This window comes from Phasianus colchicus, chromosome 9 (genome assembly GCF_987193195.1).
Source record: "Phasianus colchicus chromosome 9, bPhaCol1.hap1.1, whole genome shotgun sequence".
Lineage (NCBI taxonomy): Eukaryota > Metazoa > Chordata > Aves > Galliformes > Phasianidae > Phasianus > Phasianus colchicus.
Genome location: NC_143444.1, coordinates 5247760 through 5273234, shown reverse-complemented (window position 1 = coordinate 5273234; position 25475 = coordinate 5247760). Strand labels below are relative to the sequence as shown.

General features: G+C 41.7%; 2 protein-coding genes across 6 annotated transcripts in view; one reads left to right on the top strand and one right to left on the bottom strand.

Moving 5' to 3' along the window:
- Window positions 1–118: 118 nt before the first annotated feature.
- On the bottom strand, window positions 119–2395 carry LOC149916778 (uncharacterized). Of its 2 annotated transcripts, XR_016469062.1 has the most exons (4): window positions 2267–2395; window positions 1397–1980; window positions 911–1214; window positions 119–145 (listed from the first exon to the last, which is right to left on the bottom strand). XR_016469062.1 is itself a non-coding variant. In XM_090145912.1 (3 exons), the coding sequence occupies exons 1-3, from the start codon at window positions 2381–2383 to the stop codon at window positions 1067–1069; spliced, it is 849 nt and encodes a 282-aa protein (XP_090002038.1). In that variant the 5' UTR covers window positions 2384–2395; the 3' UTR covers window positions 633–1066. The 2 variants fall into 2 exon arrangements, 1 of the variants encoding a protein (XP_090002038.1); XM_090145912.1 differs by lacking the exon at window positions 119–145 and having other exon boundaries at window positions 633–1214.
- The window catches only part of BRINP3 (BMP/retinoic acid inducible neural specific 3), a 201626-nt gene continuing 178438 nt past the window's right edge, over window positions 2288–25475 (top strand). Inside the window, exons 1-2 of one of the 4 annotated variants that reach the window (XM_090145908.1) lie at window positions 2288–2421; window positions 18570–18855. In XM_090145908.1, coding sequence (XP_090002034.1) covers window positions 18620–18855 — 236 coding nt within the window. In that variant the 5' untranslated portion in view covers window positions 2288–2421; window positions 18570–18619. Of the gene's footprint in view, window positions 2422–4017; window positions 4124–4996; window positions 5607–12688; window positions 12846–18569; window positions 18856–25475 lie in introns of those variants that run through there. The other 3 variants (XM_090145911.1, XM_090145909.1, XM_090145910.1) reach the window with 3 other exon arrangements.

The window sequence follows — 25475 nt, the reverse complement described above, 5'->3', positions numbered from 1 at the left end:
ATGCATGTAAATATATGAGGATCCACCAGATCTTACTAGCATTTGCAGTAACAAACACTGTCATGATGATACTGCTGCCTCCACACACCCCAGCATGTTGATCTATCCCTGTCTGTCTTCTGTTTTCTCTGTGATTTTATCAGTTCTAGAAAATGAACAGGACTATTACTGAGTACCTTGAATCCCAAGTCTACCTAATAGTCATTGCAGGCTTTGATGTACAGCAGACTGTGAAGAAACACTTATCTTTACATAAACAGGCTGACCTTTCTAACTGGCATTTTGTCAGTACTGGCTGAAGGTGGAAGGGGGAGAGAAGAGGAGGAGAGCAGTCTGTACTACTTGTTGCTGCAAGAGAAAGTGTATTCCAAGGCAACGAGGCAAGATGGTATGCTTTTCATTTTTATAACTGCCTAGTGAATCATGCACATGCCTACATATTTAACAGCTTCTACATTTGAAATGGGCACTTCTTTTTTCTACACTATCAATAACATCTTTTTCCTCTACTCCTATTTTCCCCTCCTCCCTGAAGAAAATAAGAAAGCAAAGCAGGGTAAGTCATTACTAAGAGAAAATGACTCTACAGTTCTTTAGTTTAAAAATGTCTTAAAGGTGCTGGTGGGGGGAGGCAAAACTATGTGATGCAATTGGGCTTCTGCCACATCTCACAAAAAGATTTTGGAAGCATAAAACTGCCAGGCTGACACATGCACACGAACATTTCACCCTAGTGCACAGCGAGATGAGTGAGAGAAGACAAAAGCCCTCTTCATCAAGAAGGTCAACAGAAATTACAGTCTTGTGAAGAGTGTATGTCACACTATGGGCAAGAGCTGCTGTCATACTGTCTGCCACCCCATCTTACCCAACGTATACATCACATGGTCTACGTGATCACTTTGCTTACTGATCTTGGGAGGCACAGTGCAAACGTGACCAGGTTACCCTGCTCTTGTGTTGGGATGCCAAAGCCCCTTGTTGATCTGCAGCCTGTTCCCTGTCAGGTTTCGATTTATTAATACCAAGCACTCAGGCTAATCGTACCTCTGGAAAGACGTGTTTATTAGCCATAAACACATCTGCTTACAGCACATATATGCAGGAGAGTGACAGAGCCAGAGAGGTTGCAAGGAGGATCATGCTCCACGAACGCTGACGCTGCCTCCCCTCCCATACATACCCCTTGAAATTCAGCACACATTCTGGAGCCACTATGTGAGGAAAAGGGAGATTTTTTCCACCAAGCCAGATCGTGATTTCCATACAGAGAGCCGAGAAGCGCCAAGAAAGGGGGGAGCGAATAGGGATGCTTCCCTTAGGCAGGGCAGGAGGAGTGGGGGGGGGGGGGGGAGGGGGAGCGCGAATGCTCAGCGGGAACGCTGCCCAGCCCTACCCTCCGCCACCGGACAACAGCTTTCTGCCGCGATGTCCGCCGCTCCGAGGCGCTCCGAGACGCCGCTCCGCCTCTCCCGGCTCCGCCAAAGGGCTGCGGGCTGCGGGCAGCAGAAGGGAGCCGGCGGGGAGAGGCGGCTGCGGGGGGACTGTTGCGTGAAGGAGGGAAAAAAAGCACAAACCCAACAAGCCAACACCGAAACCAAAGGGATCTGAGACAAAGGCTTCGCCCAGGACAGGGGAGAGGCGGAAGGCAGGGCTCCTCTTACCGCTCGGTACCGCCGCCGCGGCTCGCTGGATGGCGGCTGCGGGAGGAGGAGGAGGAGGAGCGGCCGCCGCGCCGCCCAGAAGCCGCCCCGGGGCTGCCCTCCGTCCGGCCCCGTCCCTACCGGCTGCCCGCATCCCACAGCGAGGGGCTCCGTGCGGCTGCCCGCCGCCTTTCCGCCCTCCCGGAGGGGATCGGTGACGCCGGCAGCCCCTCCGCCAGAGCCCCTTCCGCAGCCTCCCGTTGCCGGCTCGGTCTGGGCTCGGCGCAGCCCCTCCGTTCCAACCCGCTGTGCGCATCCCGTGGTTTGTTATTCTTTCCTTGAGGAGCACCGCCATCACCGCACACACACACATAAACACACACAAAAGGAAAAAAAAAAAAAAAAAAAAAAAAAAGAAAATAAAAAGAAAACCGACCCAACCAAATCCCCGCAAACAAACAGGGAACAAAATAAATCTTAACCCCTCCCTGCAACTCCTCATGCTATTCGGATTTCCTACCCTCTCTCCTCCTCCGCCCCTCCACTCCACCCCCCCACCAGTTTCTCTGGGCCCCGTGCCTCCCCCCGCACACACACACGCACGGTGTGGATGGGTGTTGTACTTGCTGCTGTGCCACACGGAACTGCTGATGGTTTCCAAAGTCCCACCACCACCATGCCCATCCCTCCTTTAGCCTGAAGCCGGAGATATGGACTGTACGTTTGGATTCGGGATGCATTTTGCTCACAGCCGCTTCGCTTCCTGAAATGTCACCCGGTGAGTAGGTTTTATTTCACATTTAGATTGCTTGTCTTCAGCAAACGGACACTTAAAAGAGAAAAAAAAAAAAAAAAAAAAAAAAAGGAAAGGAAAAAAAAAAAAAAAAGGAAAGAAAGAAAAGCAGCCTCTCCGTTGCCTCGCCTTGTCTCTCAGCCTCCCAACAGCGCGGCTCGCTCCGCTTCCCGAACTCGAAGGAATTGGAAGCACCAGCCCTGCCTGCACAGATCCGTTCCGTGCGTTAGTCTCAGCTCCCGGCTCTACATCGCACCGCTCCGCAGCCTCACACGCGCAGCCTTTATGCCATTCCGCCGCTTATTCATCACATTGTATTAATGTTTCCATCAGACGCTCTACCTGCTACATTCCCTAAGTTTAACTCCTGCAGGCACAGCTGATCGCGGGGGGCTGGGGGGGGGGAAGAGGGGGGGCGGGAGGAAGGGCTCGGAGGAAAAGTTCATTGCCCTCACTGAGCCCCGAAGGAGCTCGGATTGGACTGGGGGTGGGGAAGCGTGCTTCAGAAGGGATCGGAAGGGCACACGAGGAATCCCCAAACCCCACTCGCTCTGTCCTGTCGCTTGCGCTGGAGGGTGCCAGCGGCCGGGCTGCGCGCCGGGGGCGGCCGGGGGGGCTGCGGCTGCCCAGCACCGCCGGGTTCGGCACCGCCAGGTTGGGGGATGCTGTGAACCGCAGCACCGCCGGGTTCGGTACCCCCGGGCTAAGGATGCTGTGTTACAGCTTGCCTGGGGGTAGAGAACAGGCTCCGTCTGCACCAAACGTACATATATGTATATATACACGCGTCTACCTGCCGCTTTCCGAAGCGAAGGCTGTCCTTTGGATCAAGTAGGGACTTCTTTACTTCGAAATAAAAATTCAGAATAGGACCAAGGGGAATAAATAGTTGTTGTTAAAAAAAGGATGAGTGCCGTTATAGTGCTATTTGCGGCTGATGCTTCCAACGTTTCTGTGTCTCTAATTAAAGGCAGAGATCCACCCACGTTCAATAACAGAAGGTAGGGAGGGAACATGTTAGTTCTCACGAGGAGGTATTGACCGAGCTCCATTTAACTCTGTCATTTAGCGTGCGCGATGAGTGTGTGTGCGTGTGTGTGTGTGTGTGTGCGCGCAGTCATGTCTCCACAGCAGTACGTGCACAGATCGCAAGGACGGTGCTCAGGGCTTGCAAGCAGGTGGAGGTGCCAGTGAGAAAGACACGAGATCTGAATTTATTGCCTGGTGGCAAGCAGAGAACCGAAAAGATCAATGCCCTCTTCAATACCGTGCTCCCGAGACTTGCTTCCCTCCCCTCCTCCCCCCGCCTCCAAATTGCTGGCTGATGTCGGGAAGGGGGAAAAGGGAGTAGAAGAAAGCCTTCAGGCGTGGGATCCAAAATCCATCCTTCTTCCAGTTCCTCTCTTCTCCCGGCTGCTGGACAGCCCCCTCCCTCCCTCCCCCCTCCCCCCCCCAAACCGGCTCCATCCCTCCCCACAGTCTGTTCCCCCTCCGAGTCTCCCGTTGCCGTCAGTGCCTCCCTTGCCCCCCCCGCCCCGGTCCCTCGCACCAGGCTGGGGTCATTGAGCAAACCCCGGGCGCTTCTCCTGAATCTGCTGCTGCGGGGATCCTCCCGCACCATGCTCCTCAAGGAAAGTTTCTGTGCATTCAGACCTCCTTCCTTTCCTAGGTATAGAGGATTACCTAGGTAAGTGCATTTCCAAAGCTCTACCCAATTTGTCACCCTTCTTTTGGTTCTTTATTTTTCTCTCCGTATTAAGAACTAGCAGGAAGCCCTGGGGGTTAACTCTCTGTGGGAATAACCCGCCTGGTGAGCAGCACCTCGGCACTCCTGTTAAATGGTAACGCGCTGCAGAAGAGATTGATGTGCCCATCAGCAGAACGCTGCCCGCGGTTCGGAGCACTCCGCACTCCCCCTGTGCCGGCAGCGGTGGGAGATGGCAGGGCAGGGAATGCGGGCAGCGGAGTAGTTCAGATCGCGGTCACGGAGATGGATGGCAGCGGTGCCTGGGCAGTTCACGGACAGGGTGGTGGTTCGGCAGACGGGGAGGGGGGCAACAAACCCTTTGCGTATAAACATCGAATAAATCAATGCAATTAATGTAGTCTTAATGGGCGATAGTATGCGGCGAGCGTGAGGCATACTTAACAGGGAAGATTCCCATTAGCATCGGTGGTTCATTTCCAGCGTTCCGCGCTCCCAGACCAGAGGATCCCCGCTGCTCACACAGGGCTGGATGACTCGGAGAAAATGGGAATGCCAGGGAGCAGCCCGGCATTTTTGGCTTCGGTTCGGTTCATTCTTTTGCTTTTTGTACAAAGGAGGGGCAGCGGGTAAAAACCTCCCGAGCCTCACACCCCACTCCTGGAGGAATGGTCAGCAATAGCCTTCTTCCCTTCTTTCTCTCTGCTTGTTTGTGACTGGCCTCGCTGTCAGGGATTGCTGTCACCTCCTCTGTCACCTTCAGACTCTCTGAAGCTGTGAGGCTTCGGGACTCCTTCTCGGTCAGGAGCTAATTTTCCAATTCCAAATATTGGCAGTGGCAGGCTGACACCTGGGAGGGGGCTCGGAGGGAGGAAACTCCTTTAAAGACGCATGTCGGCAGCCAGCCTGCCCGGTCCTCTGCCTGGACGTAACCCCGCTCCGTCCCTCCGAATTGCTCTTACCCTTCTCGGGGGAGGAGGCAGCGGGGAAGGGGGGGTGGCACGCCAAATCCCGCAGCTGCAGGAGGAGCTCCGGACAGGGCGAGCTCCTGCAGCCGAGTGTCGGACCCAGGCTGCCGGGACCCCCCCTCGCCGTATCCTCCGCGGGAGAAGGAAGTTCCCTGCGCCCACCGCCCGCCCCTTCGGAAAGGAAGAGGAAAGCGAACCCCCCCGAGAACGGGGTTTGTGCCCCTCCCGGCTGGGAGGACTTGACAAGGGAGCCGGAGAGCTCAGGCGGAAAGAGTTAATCGGGGCTGCAGGGTGCTTCAGGCGTGAGTCCTGAGAGCACCTCATAGGCGCACCAGCCAATCCCAGGCACCAGGAGCATGAACCGTATGTAGCACAGTGTAAAAAGCGAGGTAAAGAAAATAGGGTGTAAACTGTCACCATATATCGGAAGGCAGGAGACCTGATTTTTGGGGGCTACGATTCCTGTGCTGCTTAGAGATCGGCATGCATGTACGAAGGTAAGGGCTTTGTTACCAGCAATCTGTATTGTGGCTCACTCCTGGATTCAAGTGCATTTTTCTGCATACATTTCATTAAGTGTTAAATCGTACAGTGCAGAGTGGGAAGAAGTGGAATATGCTGTGGTTTACTGTTTGAGATTATTAATATTATTATTATTATTATTATTATTTGAAAGACTACATTTGTTTCAAGTGGTAATAATTTCTTTTAGAGGTTAAGGAAGTGTATGTATGTGAAGCAGAGTAGATCCGTGACTGGCAAAAAATGTAATGCATGTGATAAGTGAAGAATGTTCTGTGATGGCTGCATCAAAAACAGTCATGGACCCATATCATATAAAGGCCAACGTGAGATAGACCTGATTTGGAAAAAAAAAAAAGAAATAAATAAAGGGGTAATTCGGAGACATGTATGTGACAAACAAGTCAGAGAGCAGAAACTAAAATAACTTATTTGCTGACATCTAACAATATTTAAATATGGCATCACAAAAGAATGCTATAAAAAGTGAAATCAAAACCTTACAGTGTGTATTTCCAGAGACAGGTGGCTCTGACACATTAAGTATAAGGAGATAAAGCTGGAGTGGCCCTACTTGCATTTACAAGGTGAAAGGAATAACTTCAGAGGAGCAACCCATTTAGCTCTCAGTTTACAGACTGCTGTCAGTGCCCAACAAGAGCAGAGCTTGCGGTTACTCATTTTACGTGTGCTCTATCAGCTTTACCTTAAAACCTGGCTTTGAGAACAGAAATGTTCCATGTGTACGTCCTCTCTGCATCTAAGCGTGGCAAAGAGCTGTAGCCTGAGACACTGTTGCTGTGCCAGTTATCAGAGTTATGTAAAGAAACTACCTTCAATGTCTTGCCTTCAACCATTTTTTCTCCATAAGTCACGTACATAATTTAAGCGAAGCAAAAAGAAAACCAAAGAAAAAGATGTGTTACATTTTCAATAAGCTGATCCACCTCTAGTGAGAGCTCACCTCCCCAGCAGATGCTGAGTTCACTGGAGTTGCTGTGTTTGGGGTGTTTGTTCACGAAATAATGAAGCACTGTGAGGGAAAACGTTAACTAGGAAATGTGAAAACAAGCAGCTGAACGTTTTACAGATCTTACTGCAGAAGGCAGCATTTGTTCAACAAGCCAACAAAACAACTTGAGGATCTTCAAGTGATGTAATCACCCTGCCTCATCTTTTCCCATTTTTTTTCTACTACTGTCTGAACACTGTTGTGAAGAATTAATTACAGGAACCTACTCATTGTTTACATCGATGTGTGCCTGAAAAGTTAGTTCTCTACTCACACAGATTGGTGTGATTTTGCTCCTCTCAGTCTCAGGCGGAGACAGTGATTTATGGGACTAAAATAGTTTTATTTCATTTGGATTAATTTGGAATTGAGTTATCACATCTGACTATGAGCAGTCTCGAAAACCTCCTCCTCGAGGTTTGAACAAAAAATGCAACACCTACTTAAAACTAAAGAACACTCTTTTTAGCAGCAAGCTTGACTCATGAGTGGTTTGTGAAAGTCTAAATAGCAAACTGGGAAAACAATTAATTTACATAAGATTTTGCTTAGGAGAAAAAGGGAGTGGTGCAAGACATTAGATGTACTTTCTGGAAACATTAAGTCTTTTCTAGATGTCACATGCAGCTCCTTATTCCTCTGAAGGGTTCATCCCTCACAAAATCAGAAGTAAAGATTGATTTTTGTTTTGTTTTGTTTTCTCTCCTGAAATATTAGCAATCTCATTTGGGAGTGAAATGACTAGAAATATTCTTTGACACAGGGAGCCAAAATACACTCTCAGATAGGCTGCATTAAAAACAAACTTGTCCTGATAGACTGCTGCAGGCAGTAACTTACAATAGTCACTTTATGAGAATTGGCTTACTCTTCCTCTTAATCTCATCCTATGTCCTCATAAGAGCAAGCAAGCATTTATTTATTTAATTCATTTTTAAATTGCAACCACATTCTTGTTGTGGTATTGCTTTCCTATTGTTCAATATGTCTGCTGTTCAGTGAGGGCCTGATCCTGCTCTCCTAAAGGAGATCAGAGCATTGCTATTAACTTCACTGAAAGCGAGATCAATTTCCAAGATAATAATTTGGAACCAAAATGAACTTCAGTTTTAGGAAAAAAAAAACCATCAAGTTTCATGATGCTACTTGCTGCATACAGAGTTGTACAAGGCATTGCATATCTTGACTCAGATATTATTGAAATAGTAAAGAACTGAAGATTTTTTAATGTGACCTCATGTTTCTTTACATCTTAGTATTCTGCCATCACTGATAAATCAACATTTTTCTGTATAAAGTTGAAGAACACAAAGAGTTCCATTTTCTGAAGGGTTCCACTGAGCTGCAGACATTCAGTACATCACGACTTAAGTCGTCCTGCTGCTGAAACTGTAATGGGGTTGTTTTGGCTTCCTAGCTCTGACATTAATAGCTTACATGTAGTATAGTAAGTGTGAATATATAGATAGTCTTTATGTACATGTACACAAGAGTACATAAATACGTATAACATGCACCAAACCTATCCATCCATTCATTTCTCCACACATATGATATGTGTAAGTGCTCTTTTGCCCTGGGTCGTACGTGTGATCAATTATTAGCACAGTCGTTTTCCCATCTCCCATTGAAAGTCTCCATTTGCTCTGTGTGCCACAAAATAACGAGCTGGCAAGAGGAAACAAGGACACCCTCTGTCATGTCAAAGCTTTACATATTTAATGAGCCTTTCACAAAAGCCACAGATTTTGTTCAGTCTTCAAAAGAAGATTGACCAGGCAATATGTACTGTTAGCTAAATTAATGCTATTAAGCTGTAGTGGTTTCTCTAATAACGAGGTGAGATCTCAAGGCTCATCAGTCAGGTACCTCTGCTGTAGCACTCACATTAATGGCGATTAAAAAATTCTACTCATTTGCAGTAACACTTTCACTTCCACATTTTCCAGCACATGATTAATGAGAAACGTGGCTTTTAGGATATTTATCATACACTGCAAGTAAAGGACTTAAATCTGGGGAATCAGAGCACTAGTCTATATCTTTAATCCCATATCATTCATGACTACTGAGAACTCTGCAGAGCTAATTTAGCTCTTTCAGTACTTACTAAGCCATTGGAAATAACAAAAATATCTGATTAACTGGGTGACTCTAAAGTTAAATGGGGTTATTAAAATCCATTATGCATTCCCTTCCCTTCCCTTCCCTTCCCTTCCCTTCCCTTCCCTTCCCTTCCCTTCCCTTCCCTTCCCTTCCCTTCCCTTCCCTTCCCTTCCCTTCCCTTCCCTTCCCTTCCCTTCCCTTCCCTTCCCTTCCCTTCCCTTCCCTTCCCTTCCCTTCCCTTCCCTTCCCTTCCCTTCCCTTCCCTTCCCTTCCCTTCCCTTCCCTTCCCTTCCCTTCCCTTCCCTTCCCCTTATTTTTTTCCTGTTTGAAACTCCATTCTATGTCTTACCTCCATCTTGAAATGTGGACAGGTATACATGGCAGAGATGACACCCATCTCTGTTCTTTAGGAATGTGTGGCTGCTCAGCGTTTACTGGATTAATTATTTTATTCCTCAGTTTTGTAACAACATTTCTAATGAAGATGCTTCTTAATGTAAAGCATGTTTATGCATGTTGAAACTCATCCTGCTGTCAGCCTCTGGAAATGAATTCATTTCACAGAGAGCCATTAGCTGGTGATGGCCATTAGTTGATGATGTTCTCTTTGTTTAATTACTGCTCCAGTGGGAGATTAATCTGACTTATTAGCTTAAAAAGTAAAAGCTTTAGTAACCTACTAAGTACATTTAAGCTATATGTTAACATATGTTTATCATGTTTATTTGCATTAGTTGGAGAAACAGCAGAGGCTCTTTTTTAAAGATATTCATAAACTATTTCCATGCAGGTCTATCTTGGCTAGGTAAAGTCTAGAACATTTTTTCAATCTTTCTGGAGGAGAAAAAAAAAAAAAAAAGGTGAGGATGTAATAAAGATATCTTATGTTCCTCGTATCTAGAGAGACTGCACTGATCTGTATTCTCTAATAAGAAATGTAGACAATGTGTCCCCTGCTCTGCACTGGAAAGATACTAGAGGAAAGTTTAAAGCTTTTCAACATTTGCTTAACATCCGTCTATTAAATCAGAATGTGCTTTTCTATCAACTGCAACAAGAAATAGTGATAATTTTGCAGCACCATGGTTTCAGACTATCACTTAGCTAAATTAAAACAGTTGGGAGATTGTAATTGGTGACGAGACTATAGCCCAGACTTTTTCTTCTTGTAACATGATGTTCACAAGAAGGGTATCTTTGAACAGATTTTTCCTTTTTTTTTTCTTTCTAATTTTATAATTTCTTCTAAATTTGTCCAAAAAGTGACATACAACTTTTATTTTCCCTAAACTAATGTCTCATAATCATGTTTAGGAAGAAGATTTATGAGGAAGCTTCACTGCTGTATTTATATGAGATTGCAGGCTGCCCAGTACACATGACATAATTATTACTTTTACAACCAAGCCTTGTATATTATCCATCCTGAGATGCAATTAGGTCCAGACTGACTTGCTGAAGCTCGAATCTTTGTTCAGTCAGCCATAAAGTCCCTCTCTCACTATAAAAAATTAATAGCTTTAACATGAACATTTAAGAGGATCTGGCTATTGCCCATATACTAGTTATAGGCTTAGAATGTTCAAGCAAAGGATCTTACACAAAGTCATGCAACAGTTTACAGAAGGATCAGACACAGAGCTCTGGGCTCCTGAATCCTCTGAGTTCTGTGTAGGCAGCATGCACAACAGGTTATGCATTTTTTTCCAGTAAGGCTTTGGTGGTATAAATCTTTTTTTTTTTTTTTTTTTTTTTTTTTTTGCTAGCGTAAATGAGCTGAAGCCTGGGAATCTGAAAGGTATTTTAACCGTCCATTTACAACAGCTGAAAATCAGCTCCACCATCTGTGAAATCAGCTGTAAAATACATTACGAGCTCTGGAGCACCTTTGTCTGAAGGACCTAATGGAAAAACAAAACAAAAACATTACCATTTTATTAGACATCAACAATAAGAAACAAAATACATAAAATCAACCTTTCTTATTGCAATGAATCCAGAGATGTTGTGAAAGACAAATGACGTTCTATTAGATTTTTATGGAGATTATTTCTAACTACTGATCTAAACTAATTTTCACATGGAAAATAAAATCAAGAAGAGTGCAAATTCTCCATCAGATGTTACTTAGCTAACGCTACAGAGCAATATCCCATACTTGAACTAAGGCACCTAAACTGACAAATTGGTTTCTAGAAACCCCAAACCCATGACTTTAGCTGTCAGAATTTGAAACAAGAATGGGATTATGAATTTGGTTAGATATCTGAGGGACTGGAAGAACACGAAATTTGGCTGTCAGCTGGATTTTGTCTGTATGTCCTTACTTCATTCAATTGCTTCTTTGTTCCTCTTTGCCCCATCTTAAGACCAGAGGATACCTGCACCTCATTATTTTGCCTCTTCATCATTTTACAAACAATATCAGAACGTCAGTAACTTTAAGGAAATTTCTATTTTGTCCAAGGCTGCCATTTCCTTTCCTGAGCATTTGTTACAGAATCTTCACAACCACATATTTTAAGTAGCTACAAAAGCAGTTGGCTACTCCATTAGTAGAATGAATGTTTTCTTTTTTACCTTATACCATTTTTGTCATCAAATTATTTGAAAGCACTCTATAGATACTGATTTTCAGATTTCACAACTCCCTTGGTTCCTGATCTTATCAGGAAAAGAGACACCAGTATGGAAACTGGATATTAACTGAATGTTAAGGGACTTGTCAATGTTTCTATGCTAAAATCAGAATTATAATGCAATACAACTTTGCTCCAAGAAGTGTTCCCTCTCTGAAATGCATTTTCTTTAGGTCAACAAATTGTTGGTGAGCAAAATTTCCATCTCCTTTTAGCTTTGTATGAGTCCTTTTACAGTCACCAGTGATTACTTATATTGAACCTGGTCCTTAGATTTGAAAATCTTAAACTAAAGCCTTAGTGTGCAGCATGTCTATAGATGCTTCCTCCCATTTTAGAAGGCATCTATAGACATACTTAAGCACCAGTAATGATATACATCCAAAAGGATTACTGTACAGGAGGATATTGAATATTTTAGGTTAAGCATTAAGTTTTTAAAATTCCGGTTAGCTGGAATACAAGTTTCTAAATATCTATTTCCCATTAGGATTTTTCTGTGAACAGAAATTCCTTTAGAATAAATTCTATTATTTTTTTTTTCCTAAGAGACCTTGTACTATTTCCATTCTTATTCTTTTCATTCTATCAGATGTATTCATTAAAAATTTTTGGATGTTTAGAAGAATACTTAGAGTAACGTGTGATGGAGCAGCAAGACTGAAATGTCATATACTGTACTACATGCAAATATTTTTGTACACAGGATAGCCCATATACACTTATGGAAACATAAAGACCTAAGAACTTTTATACAGTTGTTCAGCCTGGAGCAGCTTTGCAACTCTGAAAGCATCAGATTTTATTGTGGCTTCGTGGCATCCTTGGTGCCGATACCCAGGGGTCAGGCAGAGTCCTGCTCACATGTTCCAGAATTTAACATTGTTTTAGCTCCTTGTGTGGCTGTTGGATTTTATTTCCAAAGGACATAGAGAGGAATCTCAGATGAGAAGCTGACATGCCCTGAAGAGTGGGTGAATTTCTTTCTCTCTTTTTCATGTACCAACACAATTCATATGTTCAAGGCGCTCTCACGTTCTTCCATAAATCACTCACTACCTTTATGTGGTAGAGAAGAACTGCCACACTTGGTTTATGAGAACTGAGAGAGTGCTAAAAAGCCAGAGTATGCAGCCAGGGGCCAAGCTACGTCCAGGTGGGCACGGGCCTCAGTGGTCCCAGAAGCCAATGAGGGTGAACTGTGTGGGGTTGGTAGCCATGCAGGGGCCTGCCTGAGGCCTGGTCAGCCAGGCCTGAGGTCCAGCCGGTGAATCCAAGAGATGACACAGTGGCTGGGGATGGGACAGGCAAACCTGTCGGGCGGGGATGGAAGACTCAGAAGCCCCGAGCCCTGGCTTGGTGGAGGGAAGCCAGAGCCACTGAGGCCCACCCGTGGCCCCAGCAGTTCACTTCTTCCCCTCAGAATGCTCCCCAGAGGAGCAGCCTAACTCTTTAAGGTAGAAAACCTGAAATTGTAATCTGGGGATGCTGCCCTGTTTTGTCAGCTGAAACAGGAGGTTTGCAAAGGAGGATGAACTTGGGTTAACAGATTGAAGGTGTACCTAAGGGCAGCAAAAAAAAAAAAAAAAAAAAAAAAGGTCTTTTAGAAGTACCAGGCATGAAAACAATTACCTCAGCATACCTGACAGCTGTGGTGTACTTCAAGGACTAAGGAAACTGGCACTATCTGTTCAGGGATACAATAAAAATCATATGGGTACATCCAGTTACATGCTCACAGACACTGCAGGGGTGAATTGCTGCTCATACAGAGCAAACACCAATGCACTTTCCTTTGGCAGCCATGCAAACCATGACAATCAAAACTCACATTCCAAACAGAGCTAAAATCAGACATCCCATTAGTTCTTTGCTTTGGCTTTTGGGTATGTAATTACTGTAGTCTTATCCTTGTCTCACATAGAGAGTAGAGAAGAAAGCTGAAATTCAGCAGTGGGTGAAGCTGTGAACAAAGAAAATATGTTTCTAATAGGGTGCATGTAGTCAAAGCAAACATCAAGACCTGATATGAAGATCCTATGTATTTTTAAGTCTAGAATTCATTTAAGGATGTTAAGTGTAGAATTATTTTCTCCTTTCAGATTTGCCAACATACCTGCTTTTGAGCCTTCATTTGATGACAGTTCCTAGGCCTCACCTGAACAACAGAAAACAAGCTGATGCAAACTCCCCCCCCACAGAAAATCATCTGCTGACCATACATTCTACCTAGGTGCTTTCTACTTTTGAGTCCTGGCAGCAGCTGTATCTTGAACCTCATGTGTATCAGATCTGGTGGCACACAGAGCTATCCATCCTTTAATTCCCCAAACTCTATTCTGTTTTTTTGTTCTGCCAGATGTACATCCTGCCTTTCTTGTCACTGCACTGTCCTTTTGGTAGTTGAAAGCTAATGTGTGAAAGTTAACCATTGTCAAATGGCTGCTTAGGAGAGCAAGACAGAACTTTATTTCATGTGTCCTTTTGCTATCCTTTAGCAAGTTTAGCTTGGCAGAGTTTATTCTATGGATTTGGATGTATCTGTTTGAAGAACATGATACATGTAATGGGTGAGAGCAGAGCATAGCACATTCCCTGCTTTTTCTTCTCCTGTGTAGCCCACACCCATTCCAGCACTTTCTGCTCTTTTATTCCATGGCACATCATCAGCTTCTTGGCTCTTCTGTTTACACTGGACTGCGTGAGAATTTCAAGGACAAGCTCATCCCCAGATCTCATTCATTTAACACTGTTATTATGCCAAAAGTTGAGGACGAGATCATCTTCACAATTCTGATGAAGGAGTGAAAACGCAGGGTCATCAGCTGATAAGCCCATGATTTTACACCAATAAGAGTAATCTCTCACACTCAGAGTTGTTGTTGTTGCCCTTGTTCTTAAAGGGAAATGTATTTATCAATTATGACCTTGCTTAATTTAAAGAAAACTAGATTTATGATTTGCATTTGAAAACACAATCTGGGAGACATTAAATTTTCACTTGTGGAGAACATCTTTTTCATGATAAGCCCATTAGTTTACTTTAAAAGGACATATCTGAGAATTACAACCTAAACATTTTACCACAAAGTAAGTTTTTATCCAACAGAATCCTTCAAGCATAGAAGGACATCATGCTGCCATGGGAGAACTGGGTTGTTTCACTGTTTCCACAAAATTTAAGTTCTAATTCTAAACCAAAGGGCTTTGGCCTTTTACACCGTCAGGGGGAGATTACTGTAAGAAGCAAAAAGGGAGAATGATGGAGACAGTGCTGCATTCATTTCTCTGATGCTGACAGAGATTGTGCAAGCATTGTTCCATGTGTAACGCTGGAAAGGATATCTGAGGCTATGTCCATAGCACTGACTGTGTGTAGTTTAGTATACATGATTTATCAGTTCATGGTCTTTATGCAAGAGAGCTCAATGGAGAAATAAAGCAAACACTTAAAGTTTGAACTTTCAGGTGCAGCAGTTTAGTGGCCTTATAACCCACTCCTATGCAATCATATATCATTTCTAATGTTAGAAGAATTTTCCTGAAAAAAAAAAAAAAAGAAGATAAATTTGCTGTATTGTACCATAAAATAGAGAACAGAAAGGTTACAGATTTCCTGTAGTCTTGCTGCCAGGTGAAGCTTGGTGACATTTGGCTCAGTAGTCACAGTGTTTGTTTTGTGCTTGCCAGTACTACATTCTCAGCTGGAATTAATGCATGGGGTTTACCAATCTTCAGCACCCTTTACATGTTCATGAAACATAAAGCATAGCTTTCCCAGAAGTACTCCCAGAAGTTACTCAGTCAGGACCATTTTGCATTAATGAATGTGAGGACCGCAGATTTCTAACAGATTTCTAAAAAAATATGCTTCTTGAGCTTAATATAACCTCAAAATTTAGAAGGGGAAAGGATGAAGACTTATCAGCATTTGCAAGTAGTAGTTGGGTGAAACGCTGGGGATAGCAGAAAGTAATTCGGCTGTGCATCTATGCTTGGTAATTGTCCTCTAAGCTAGCACTTTAAAGAGGCAGCATGTTGATATGCCAGTTTCATTTGAAGCATCTTCTTTACAGAGTGTCTCTTCTGCTCTAAAATCCACCACCTCAGTTACTTGCCAGGCACTCGTTTATTTTCCAGTTCTCACAGCCCACCCTGAAGACAGCAGGTGCTCTCCTGCAAATTTAATTCACATCGTTCCTCCCTGGAGTTCTGTGGTGGCTGTTCTAAATGCGACCTCTGTATGTTCCACATACCTATATTTGAAAATTGTTTGCCAGGCTTTTGAATTTGTTAGTGAATTTGAGTATTAAAAAATCTTGAGAGATCTTTCACAATGTAACCTTAGGAAAATTCCTTAGGCTGAGATTTTCAAATCTGTCTTTTAACACAGAATACATATTTAAATCCCTCTGGCAGCTTGCAAAATCTTAACCTTGGTCTTTTCATGCTTCAGTTTCCTGTTTGTTAAACTGAGGTAAAAATTTCTCTCTCAAGGGTGTTCTGAGAATTCATGATATGCAGGCTGTTTCTGCAATGACTGGGCAATATGCACAAGTGGATAAGTATCAGTTAGAAGCACATGTGTTGTTTTGCATTCCCCAGTGACCAGCTGTATATTTAAACTCTTTTGGAAAAAGTCATTTATTTTTTATACAAGGAGATAATTTTCTTCTGTCACTACACAGGTTCTCTAAAGGTGCTTTGGTGGTGGTAAATTTATGACATAGCATGAAGTGTAGTGTCAAGGCTAATACAGAGGATAGCTTTTCACTGTTCCTTTGGATGTAGGAAGATGCTACCTATACATAACAATTCATTTTCCAGTCTCACTATTATCATTTTAAATTCAAAAGGAGCTCAATTAGTCATCATGACAGTATAATGCCCTAAAACACTTCATTGTTAATAAGGACCCAAAAGAGTAAACTCTTATCTCTTGTACATTAAACCATTATATGATTTTTTTTTTTTTTCAGTTGAAAAGTTAATTTAGAAAACATGGAACACTGTCTTAGCTCTCAATCTGATAACAACATTAGGTGTAAAAAATTACAATTCTCATTATGCCCTTTAGAACTGTAGATAATGTAAAGAAATCATGCCCAGAGTCTTTCTAGCCTGTTGAGAAGTTGAAAGAGGGAGATGGATTTGTTGTGTAATATATTTTTTCCTGATTATAGGCATGTAATGGTAGGAGGGAGAGGGTGCATGGCTTCTTCAGTCATTGTGAGCTAATTCTTATCAGGAAATGGCCATCAAATAACCACAGTGGCTTTTGTGGCCCAGGAGAGTCAGCTATTGCTTTTCTGTTTTGCTTCAGATCTGTGCACCCTTGTTCATGGGATGCCATGAAGTTTGCACAGTAGTGTAACCTCACACAAATAAAAACCAATCTGTGAAAGAAAGAAACACCAGTCTGGAGAGAAGACATGGGAGCTTCACCAGCATTCACAAATCTGCAGGGTTTTTTGCATGTAAATAATTGCTCGAGAGTACAAATAACAGTTAAGAGAGTTCTTTGCTGCAGAATCTCATTTCGAAAGGATTTACAAAATTAATGCAGTCTGTGTTTCATGATCATAAACTACCACGATTACAACTCAGTGCTCTGACATATGTTCAGTGTGAAATATATGAATAGCCTTTTCTCAGTGAGATTCATTATGCATTTAATGTTTGCAGGATCAGGTCAAAATCACATTTTACAAACATTTACATTTGTGCTAAGAAAACAACAAACTTTCTCTGGTTGAGATAACAGATAATTATTACTTTCTTAGGCTGTAAATTCCTGTTGGTCCAAATGAACTTCTCTTTTGGAGGCAGTTTGCATCCTGCAGCAGATATGTTTATAATCTATACCAAAGACTCTTTAGAATATTAATGGTGAGAAATTATGGAAAGAGCATGTTTATTCAGCTACAACATTTTCAGTATAATGGATGGGTGTTAAAGAGTGTGTATTTGCAGTACAGTTCTTTGGAAGCAACCTTTATTTGGGATATACTTGAAAATTAAATTACTGATGCAGACAAAAAAAGTTCCTGCCAAGAAAAAAAAATCATAATGGGGGCACAGTAAAAATGTCATAATGAATGCTGTTTTATTTGACCGTGAATTAAAAAATGTTTTTCATGAGCACATATTCACATCATTTCATCAACTAGAAAAATGAAAGCCCTCATATTAGCATATTCTGCTTAATTCTGTGTTGTTTTATCTTACACTGACAATCAAAATGGATTGTTTCTATATATTTCAGTATTTCTGGGAGTTCATGCTCTTGAATAGATATTTTCACAAAATATAAAGCAAGCAAGATAAAGAATCATTGTTCCATTTCACAATTATGAGACTGAAGTATAGGAAGAAACTGTGGCTTGTCTTCACTGAATAATTCTTAAACGGAGCTATGACTGATTATTGATTTTTAATTGGACACCCAAACCATTCTCTAGGCTCAACATCAATAGTATTTCCAGATCATGCCATTCAGTTGGAGTGAATTGGACTGCAGGTCAAGTGCTGCTGTTAGGGATACTTAAAATTGCAGCATCTGAAGCCTGTGTAGCTCATTGAACTCATCCCTCTGGGTAGCTCCAGTACAGCTGAACAACATCCTTACTCTTTGTCCAGCTATGCTATTTGGAACAGGACAACTTGATCCTATTAACTAAATATGTAGTGAAGGCAAGCCATTAAGTGACTTTTCTAAGGACAAAAAAAGGAAAGCAGGCTGGCTCTTCTGAATCTCGCCTGTTTTCTGTCTAGTAGGTGAACTGAAATCTTAATGCATAGACATTGCTGAACGCTTCTGAACTGATGCTAAAAGGCAATAATTCTTCTGTTGTATATTTTTCATTAACGATCGGTGTTATGGGGGAGGGAAAAATAAAGAAAAAAAGAAAAAAAAAACAACAATCCCTCCCATGACAATTTGTGAAGGTTTCCCTTCAACAGTAAATATTATCGCTGATGATGTTAATGAAGACATTAGTTTCACAGCGTTTGAAGTACTGAAACACTCCAATGTTAACTAGCCTAGTGGGGTTTATGCTAATGTAATATGTAATAAAGTAGAGGCCACTATCTCTTTAAGCTGAAAGAAAGGAAACTTGTTTCTGCTTCCAAGGGATGCCTAGTGTGTGCTTATCTAATTGACTGTGTATTTTGTCTAGGTGTTGAGGGAAAGCTAAGAGAATGAAGGCTCTAAGTCCCCAGTGGAAGCATGATATGGCGATGCAGTGCTGGTGCTGAATTGTTCTCTCTGATGGCTCTATGGGAGTGGATAGCACTGAGTCTTCATTGCTGGGTTTTAGCAGTTGCTGCTGTTTCGGATCAGCATGCCACAAGCCCCTTCGACTGGCTCCTCTCTGATAAGGGACCCTTCCATCGTTCACAGGAATACACAGATTTTGTGGACAGAAGTCGACAGGGATTTAGCACAAGATACAAGATTTACAGGTATGAAGCAAAGGGAAAGCAATTGCAGAGATACCATCCTTAGAAGTTGTAAATTACCAACAAGGGTTTCCTTAAGGGAAAGTTTCTCATGTGGGAATAAATCCGCAGACACAATTCATGGCTGAAATATATGCAAGGCCATATATGCACTGTGTACTATGGAAATGCCTTCTTGTGTTGTTTCTGTTTTGTATAAAGAAATGTTGGTAACTGACTGTGTTGCTTTGGAGAACGTTGGTGTTTATACCTGCCTCTAGTCTGCCCTAGTGACATACTGAAAAATGTCCTAAGGCATCCTGAGGCATTCAAACACTTTCTCTGGGGTTACTGTGGGACACTCTTGTTTGTGCAGAAAGATCCAGTTCAATTGCTTTTCAGTGCTGCGCATCAAGACGTAAGCTGAGACTTTAAGAATGAAATTGTTGCTTCACACTGGCAAAGCATTGGCTTCATTGTATAAAAAAGGGCATTTCAAATGTTACTCAAATGTTTTTTTTTTTTATACCAGTTTGTACCAGTGTTTTAGAAGTAGCTTTCTTATCCATGAAGGACTGAGCTTTAAGAGCCCTCCTCTTTTACTGGCAGCTGAAAGTATTTGTTCCATCAGGAACCTCAGCATTAGCATGGCCCAAGTCATATTGAATGAGGAAAGAAGGAAAAATGGGAAGACTTCTTCAAAAGTATAGGCCTACTTGAGAATTTATGCCTGGCTATAGAATTGCTTTCATGATACATTTGGAAGCTGTTGGTTTCTGGTCTTTGAGACAGCACTGATGAAATGTCTTCTTAATCATTTGCAAGAGGCATAACTTGGGAAAACCTCGGGTTTACCAAGGACATCAGAATGAAAAAGGGAATTCAGTTTAATGGTAGTGAGTGAATGGCAAATAGATAGGAGGAGAAAATAAGGTCTGAGAGATCAACTCTATTTTTTTTCACCTCTTATTGTCATAGATCCTTTCTGGAAGCAAAGAGAAAAAGGCCGTAGCGATGCAACGCAGGACAGATTGTTACCATCTTTAATAACTCTCCAGCCTATAAACACAGACCGTTTTTGGTGGAACAACACATGCTGATTTCATTTGAAACAATGAAACAGCCTGTGCAGTTTTTACACCTACTTTAAACTATTATTCCATAGAGGTATGCAGTTCTTTAAAGAAGGGAAGAGTGCTGTACACGTTCAGGTACATGCTGTTTTTTAGTTCAATGGCCAGTGCCCTGTGACAAATCTGCAGGATTCAATACATTAAGCTTTTATTGTTAAGGAACTTGCTTTGTGCTTCTTTGCTGAATGCATGCAGTAGAGGGCAGTCTGTTGCAGGTCAATTTTGCAATGGGCTCCTTTGCCACATGCAGAGAAATTAAACATATTTTGAAAAGAAAGTGTGATTTGGAAATATGCTTGATGAAGTGGCTTGTCTTAACAGAAAAGCATTGCCCAATATTTACTGCATTTTAAAAGCCAGCTGTCAGGACCGATAATGTAAAGCCAATAATGCAGAGACTGAGATAGCGCATTTTATTCCTATAATTCTGTATTAGTCAACAGCAAACCAAAATTATCTTGCTAAAAACAAGAAAGATGGAATAGTATTTCATTTCACTTCTTTCAATCACGTCTTTGAGGTTTTTTTTTTTCTCTTCTGAGTCATCATTACAGAAACACTGTTAGGTTTTATAGATCTGCAGTCATATCTCTGCTATTCATTTGGGTTTGTGCATAGGTTTTAATTGACTGTAATTTACATGAATCCACAAAAGAGTGTTGCTTGTGTTTATTTGCATCCTCTGCCTAGTCCCTTCAAGAAATGAGCTGGAAAGAGGCCATAAGCTACCTGAATCAAGGGAAAAACTACATTTTTGTTTTATTTTGTCCTCCAAATATGAACCTTACTGCAAAGTTTCCCTATAAAATACAGTTCCCTTAGCAAGTAATGCAGAACATGGTGACCTTGTTATGAATCACACAATGTAAATTTAATCCCTGTTGCTTGTCTGTGAGCTTTCATAGGCTGAAGAATCTGGAGTCTAATTGGTTTGTTCATTTCCTCACCTATCTTTTACCTTATGAAAATGATTCCTCAGGGACACAATCCTTATTAAAATGGAGAGGTAAGGAAGGAGAAGAAAGAGGGGGAACACAAGCCTGCATTGACTCAGCTGAATTATATGGCCAAGAAAAATGCTGTCCCTCCAATCAGTGCTGACAGAAAGGCCTCCTTTACCTTTGTTCTTCTCTCCATCCCTGAAAGCCTGTTTCTATCATACCAGTACTGTCATTTCCATGGCAGGAGGCAGACTACGCATGTATGGTTCTTACTTTCCAAAATGTTCAGCAGCCTTAATTATTTTCACTTCCTACATTGCAGAATAAGCTTGCATTTTAAACAGATAAACTCCAACTTCAAGACTAAAAAAACTGAATGCATATCGTTATATGTACTCCATGCTAGCATTGTTTTCATCTTGTTCATATGCCAATGAGTCCAAAAACTATTTATTTGTAGCCACGCTATAAACAACTGCTCATCTGAACATGATCCTGTTATAAAGGATGTCAAAGGTTGGTACTGAGAGAATGTACATATTAATTGAGCACGATTTCTTATGGAAGGCCTTAATTTAAGTATATGCAGTTCTGTCAAGATAAAATTAGACTTCACCTTCTCTTCCTATTAGGCTTTCTGACCATAAAACAATCATTTGAGAAAAACAACTGATGTATAAGTTATGGGAGAGTAGCAGTAAAAAAATCAACTCTCGGTGCATTAAAAGTCAGTTATGTCCATGGGCAAACAAGCTGGTCTTGTAAAGTTCTCCTCAAGGAGAGGAACTTTCAGTACTACAGGATACAGGTGAAAGAGACAAAAATATATGTAATAACATTTCAACCACATTTTGCAGTACTCTAAATAATTGCAGCCGATATCTCCAACATTGGTACAAGCTGGGAGAGGTAAGTTGATTATGCTGATTCTATGGCAGAGTAATATTCCTATAATTTTTCATAGGAAATGTCCTACTGCAGGAAACTTAATAATTATCACAGTTTATGGTGACATTCATTGCCAATATTATATGAAATGTCAGAGAAACACCTGGATAGCTGTTCAAAACATCTAAATTAGTGGAAGTGCTGTGTCTGTGGAAGGTGTTTATTTGATAGAAGCTGGTTTGTATAGTTAATAACAGCAAATAAGAGGGATGTTCCAAAGTAATGTCTTCTATTTTAGGATGCTGGCCCATGCCATCAGAGGCAGATGTTGGTGGTATGGCAGTAGAGGTTGAACCTTCCCACCAATGTCCCATTACATTTTCTTGCCTTATGACAGAAAGCAAACAGAATAGTGTCTGATGTGACAGTGTGTATAAGGCAAAGGTATGGTATGGAATTGAATTCCTTCTTCCAAAAAACGGCACCCATTGACATTCAGTGATGCTTGCTGCATGTTGGTGGAGACCAAATGGTGGATATGAGCACAGTGAGGTGATGGATGGTGCACTTCAGCAGTGATGACAGTGGCTCACTTCTGCTGGTGCAGATTTCGATGGGTGCAGCATGCAGGCTCTTGTTCATTGCTGACAAAAATGCATAACTAATGGTGGTGGCTGTGTTGAAAACTTAGGTTTTGTAGCTGAGAATTCACTCTACTGAATAGTGTTATTCCATTCTTTGTCCCATGGTAAGAAACGGGAGGCATTATTTTCAGATCAACCTATGTATTTTGGCAAGGAAACCTGATTTTGTAATTTGCTATTTAATACACAATAGGAATACTGTGCTACTTATGTAAATCAGCTATGCGGACAAAGGAGTTTAAATCCAAACAGAACAAGACAAGAGGTTACCAGGATGGAAAGACTGATTGTGAAATTATGCAAAGAATCTGCATTGTGTCAGAAGAAGTAATTTCTACAGATATACGGGAGTATTTATGCTATCAGATAGGGTCCTGAGGAAATTTTCTCAGGAAAATTGTGTGGTTTTGTTAAAGAAAAATGATTTAAAATCTGAAATAGATGTGAAAAGTCAGGAAAAAGAAGTGCCTCGGTTTTTGAGCTGAAAAAAATTTGCATATATGGGGGCTGGGAAAGGGAAGAGAGAGAGTGAGAGAGGGGAAGAGATGAAAGAGATTGCAGTTCCTATTAGTGTACATATCATAGAATGGTAAGAACTATTTCAACCAAAAGCTGTTAGAAAACCAGATTGATATAAACTTGCTACAGATAAATGTAGGCTGACAACTTAGCATAGGTTTCTAATCATCACAATAAAACAGTTTTGGGAAAAACTGCATTACAAAGACTGGTGGAAAAGGGGAAACGACACAGGGCTTCTGATGGTGGACTAGGTTTTAGTAACCATTGAAATCCATTTCAAGGAGCTATTCCTAAAACGTGTAGATTATCAGTCTTCAGAGGGAGAAAAAATGTGTCTTAAAGAACGGAGTAGCTCAATATATATATATATAAATACATAAAGAATTGTGGAGCACAGTGTATGTGGCTTCAGAAGAGTCTATTCTGAGGCTGTTTTAAAAGGGATTGTGTTTGTTCGTGAGCAACTCAAAATAAAGGACTAGAAAGTAATGCTATCTAATTAAACTTTATTTTTTTATAAAGACATATTGGTTTCCTCTCATATACTCTGAGTAATACTTCAATAATTGAACCTTCACAGTAAAGTGAGCAAGGCTGAAGCCTAACTGAATACTCATTAAAGTATTTTAACACTTGCATAAGAGGTTAAGTAGGATCAACATTAAAATCAGTTTTATTTTACTTCCCAATCAACATATTTTAGCCCACAGTTACCACTGGATTCCTTCACATCCAACTTCCTGACAGAAAGTGCTAATAAAGAGTTGCTGAGTTCAGTTGTGTGTGTGCACAGTGCATGGCCTGATTTGTACTTCTTTCCCTCGCCAGCAGTCTGGAATTAAATTTCCTTATATTCTTCCCGAGATTGCCTTCAGCTGTAAATTTAGGGACTGAGAGAATTAGCATTCGTCCTCAGTAATTTCTCTTGAGACAAATGTTCAGTAAAATGGCGGACTGAAAAGAGTTGGTTGCTGTCATCCATGTAAAAAGAAAGCAGTGGTATGGCACTTCTTGGTGCTGTTACTTCCTGTACACTTGATCATACTCTGGAAACCATTATCACTGACAATTTTTTGAAAGGGCCCATTTGGTCCTGGCAGTGTCAGAGGTGTTATCTTCTTCAGATAAGCCAGTTCCTTTGGAAACCTGATGAGGGCTCAGCCATGAGTCTCAGTTTCCTTAACACAGAACATACAAAACAGACAAAAGATGAGGGGGGTAGTAGCAGAAGAATAGCACAGGATATATCAAGAAAAGAAATGGGGCAAATGTGTGCAGCAGAAATTGAGGAAAGAACTGGCTGTAGTCAGCGACCTGTGACTCTAGCAAATGATAGTGCAAGGTAGCTTAGCAAACTGGGCAGCCATTGCCTTCAACTCTTCAGAGCCTTTGCTTCCCAGGGCATAGAAATGTATGCACAGTGTCGCTGCTGGGCCACTGAGAGCCAGGATTATAAATGTACCAAAGAGAAAACAAGTTTATCTTTCACAATTGCCATATCGGTTGGAAATAAATAGAAGGAAGAGTTCTTTTTGCCTTTTCCTGAAGTTCACTGTATCAGTAAATTGCTTCTGGCCTTCATCGTAATTGGTCAGCTTGCTTTGGGGGATTTTCCATTCAACCTGGTGGATGAAAGCTACAGTAATGAGATGTATCATCATTCTCAGAAGGTTTCAAAGCCCTAGTCTATGGAATGTACAAAGTCCTCTTTTTATATACAGGGGTTCATAGACTGGAAATAGAGAAGAGCAGCTCAAAGAGAATTTCTGTGATTGTGAGGATTTCTGCTGTAATAATAGTGCTTGTAGTCCAATACTGAGGCCTCATTATTGAAGCACTGTAGCCTGAACAAAAAGACATAAATTCCATTTCTGAGGAATCAAACATTTGTAGACTCTCACAGTGAAAAAAATAATTATGAAAAATGAAATAAAATTATAACTGTAGGATATTTCTTAAGAATGTCTGTATCTGAAAAATATCAGTTTCATTTCTGATTGCAGTGGTCCCGAATAGCCTCTATTAGTCTAGGTAGCTGGGGACAATAAAGACATGACAGGGACAATAAAGACGTGACATGGACAATAAAGGCATGACAAAATTGACTTTGCTGAAACTACTTTCACAAGTACATACTTGAGCAAAATAAAAGTTCGTAATGACTGTACTTCCAGGTCTAGAGATACCTAAACAATGTTCTGCAAAAGAATTTACCTTACAGGGCTTTGTTTCAAATGCAACTTTCCTTTTCATAGGAAAGCATTTGTGTTTTACCTCTAGATCCTAAACACCTACTAGCTAGTGTTGCTTTACAGCTAGCAATTGCTGTTATCAAAATTATGTACCTTTTATCCAAAGGATTCTCTGGAAGGTACACACTTGTAATGAGGTGAGAGAAACAAACAAACAGAAATCCAACAGATAATTTAAACTGGGAAGCTACACGTACCCGACAGGAAACTCTTAAAAATCTTCCAGATTAATTAAATCTTAAGGCCAATTGAGTTCACCAGTAA

What these genes read in the sequence shown, in the direction of transcription:
- LOC149916778 (XM_090145912.1), bottom strand. Translation starts at nt 2,383, where the DNA reads ATGCATCCCGAATCCAAACGTACAGTCCATATCTCCGGCTTCAGGCTA. An exon ending in TCCGTGTGGCACAGCAGCAA is followed by an intron (nt 1,981 to 2,266) that starts GTACAACACCCA and finishes GTGCTCCTCAAG; the next exon opens with GAAAGAATAACAAACCACGG. An exon ending in CTGTTGTCCGGTGGCGGAGG is followed by an intron (nt 1,215 to 1,396) that starts GTAGGGCTGGGC and finishes TTCCTCACATAG; the next exon opens with TGGCTCCAGAATGTGTGCTG.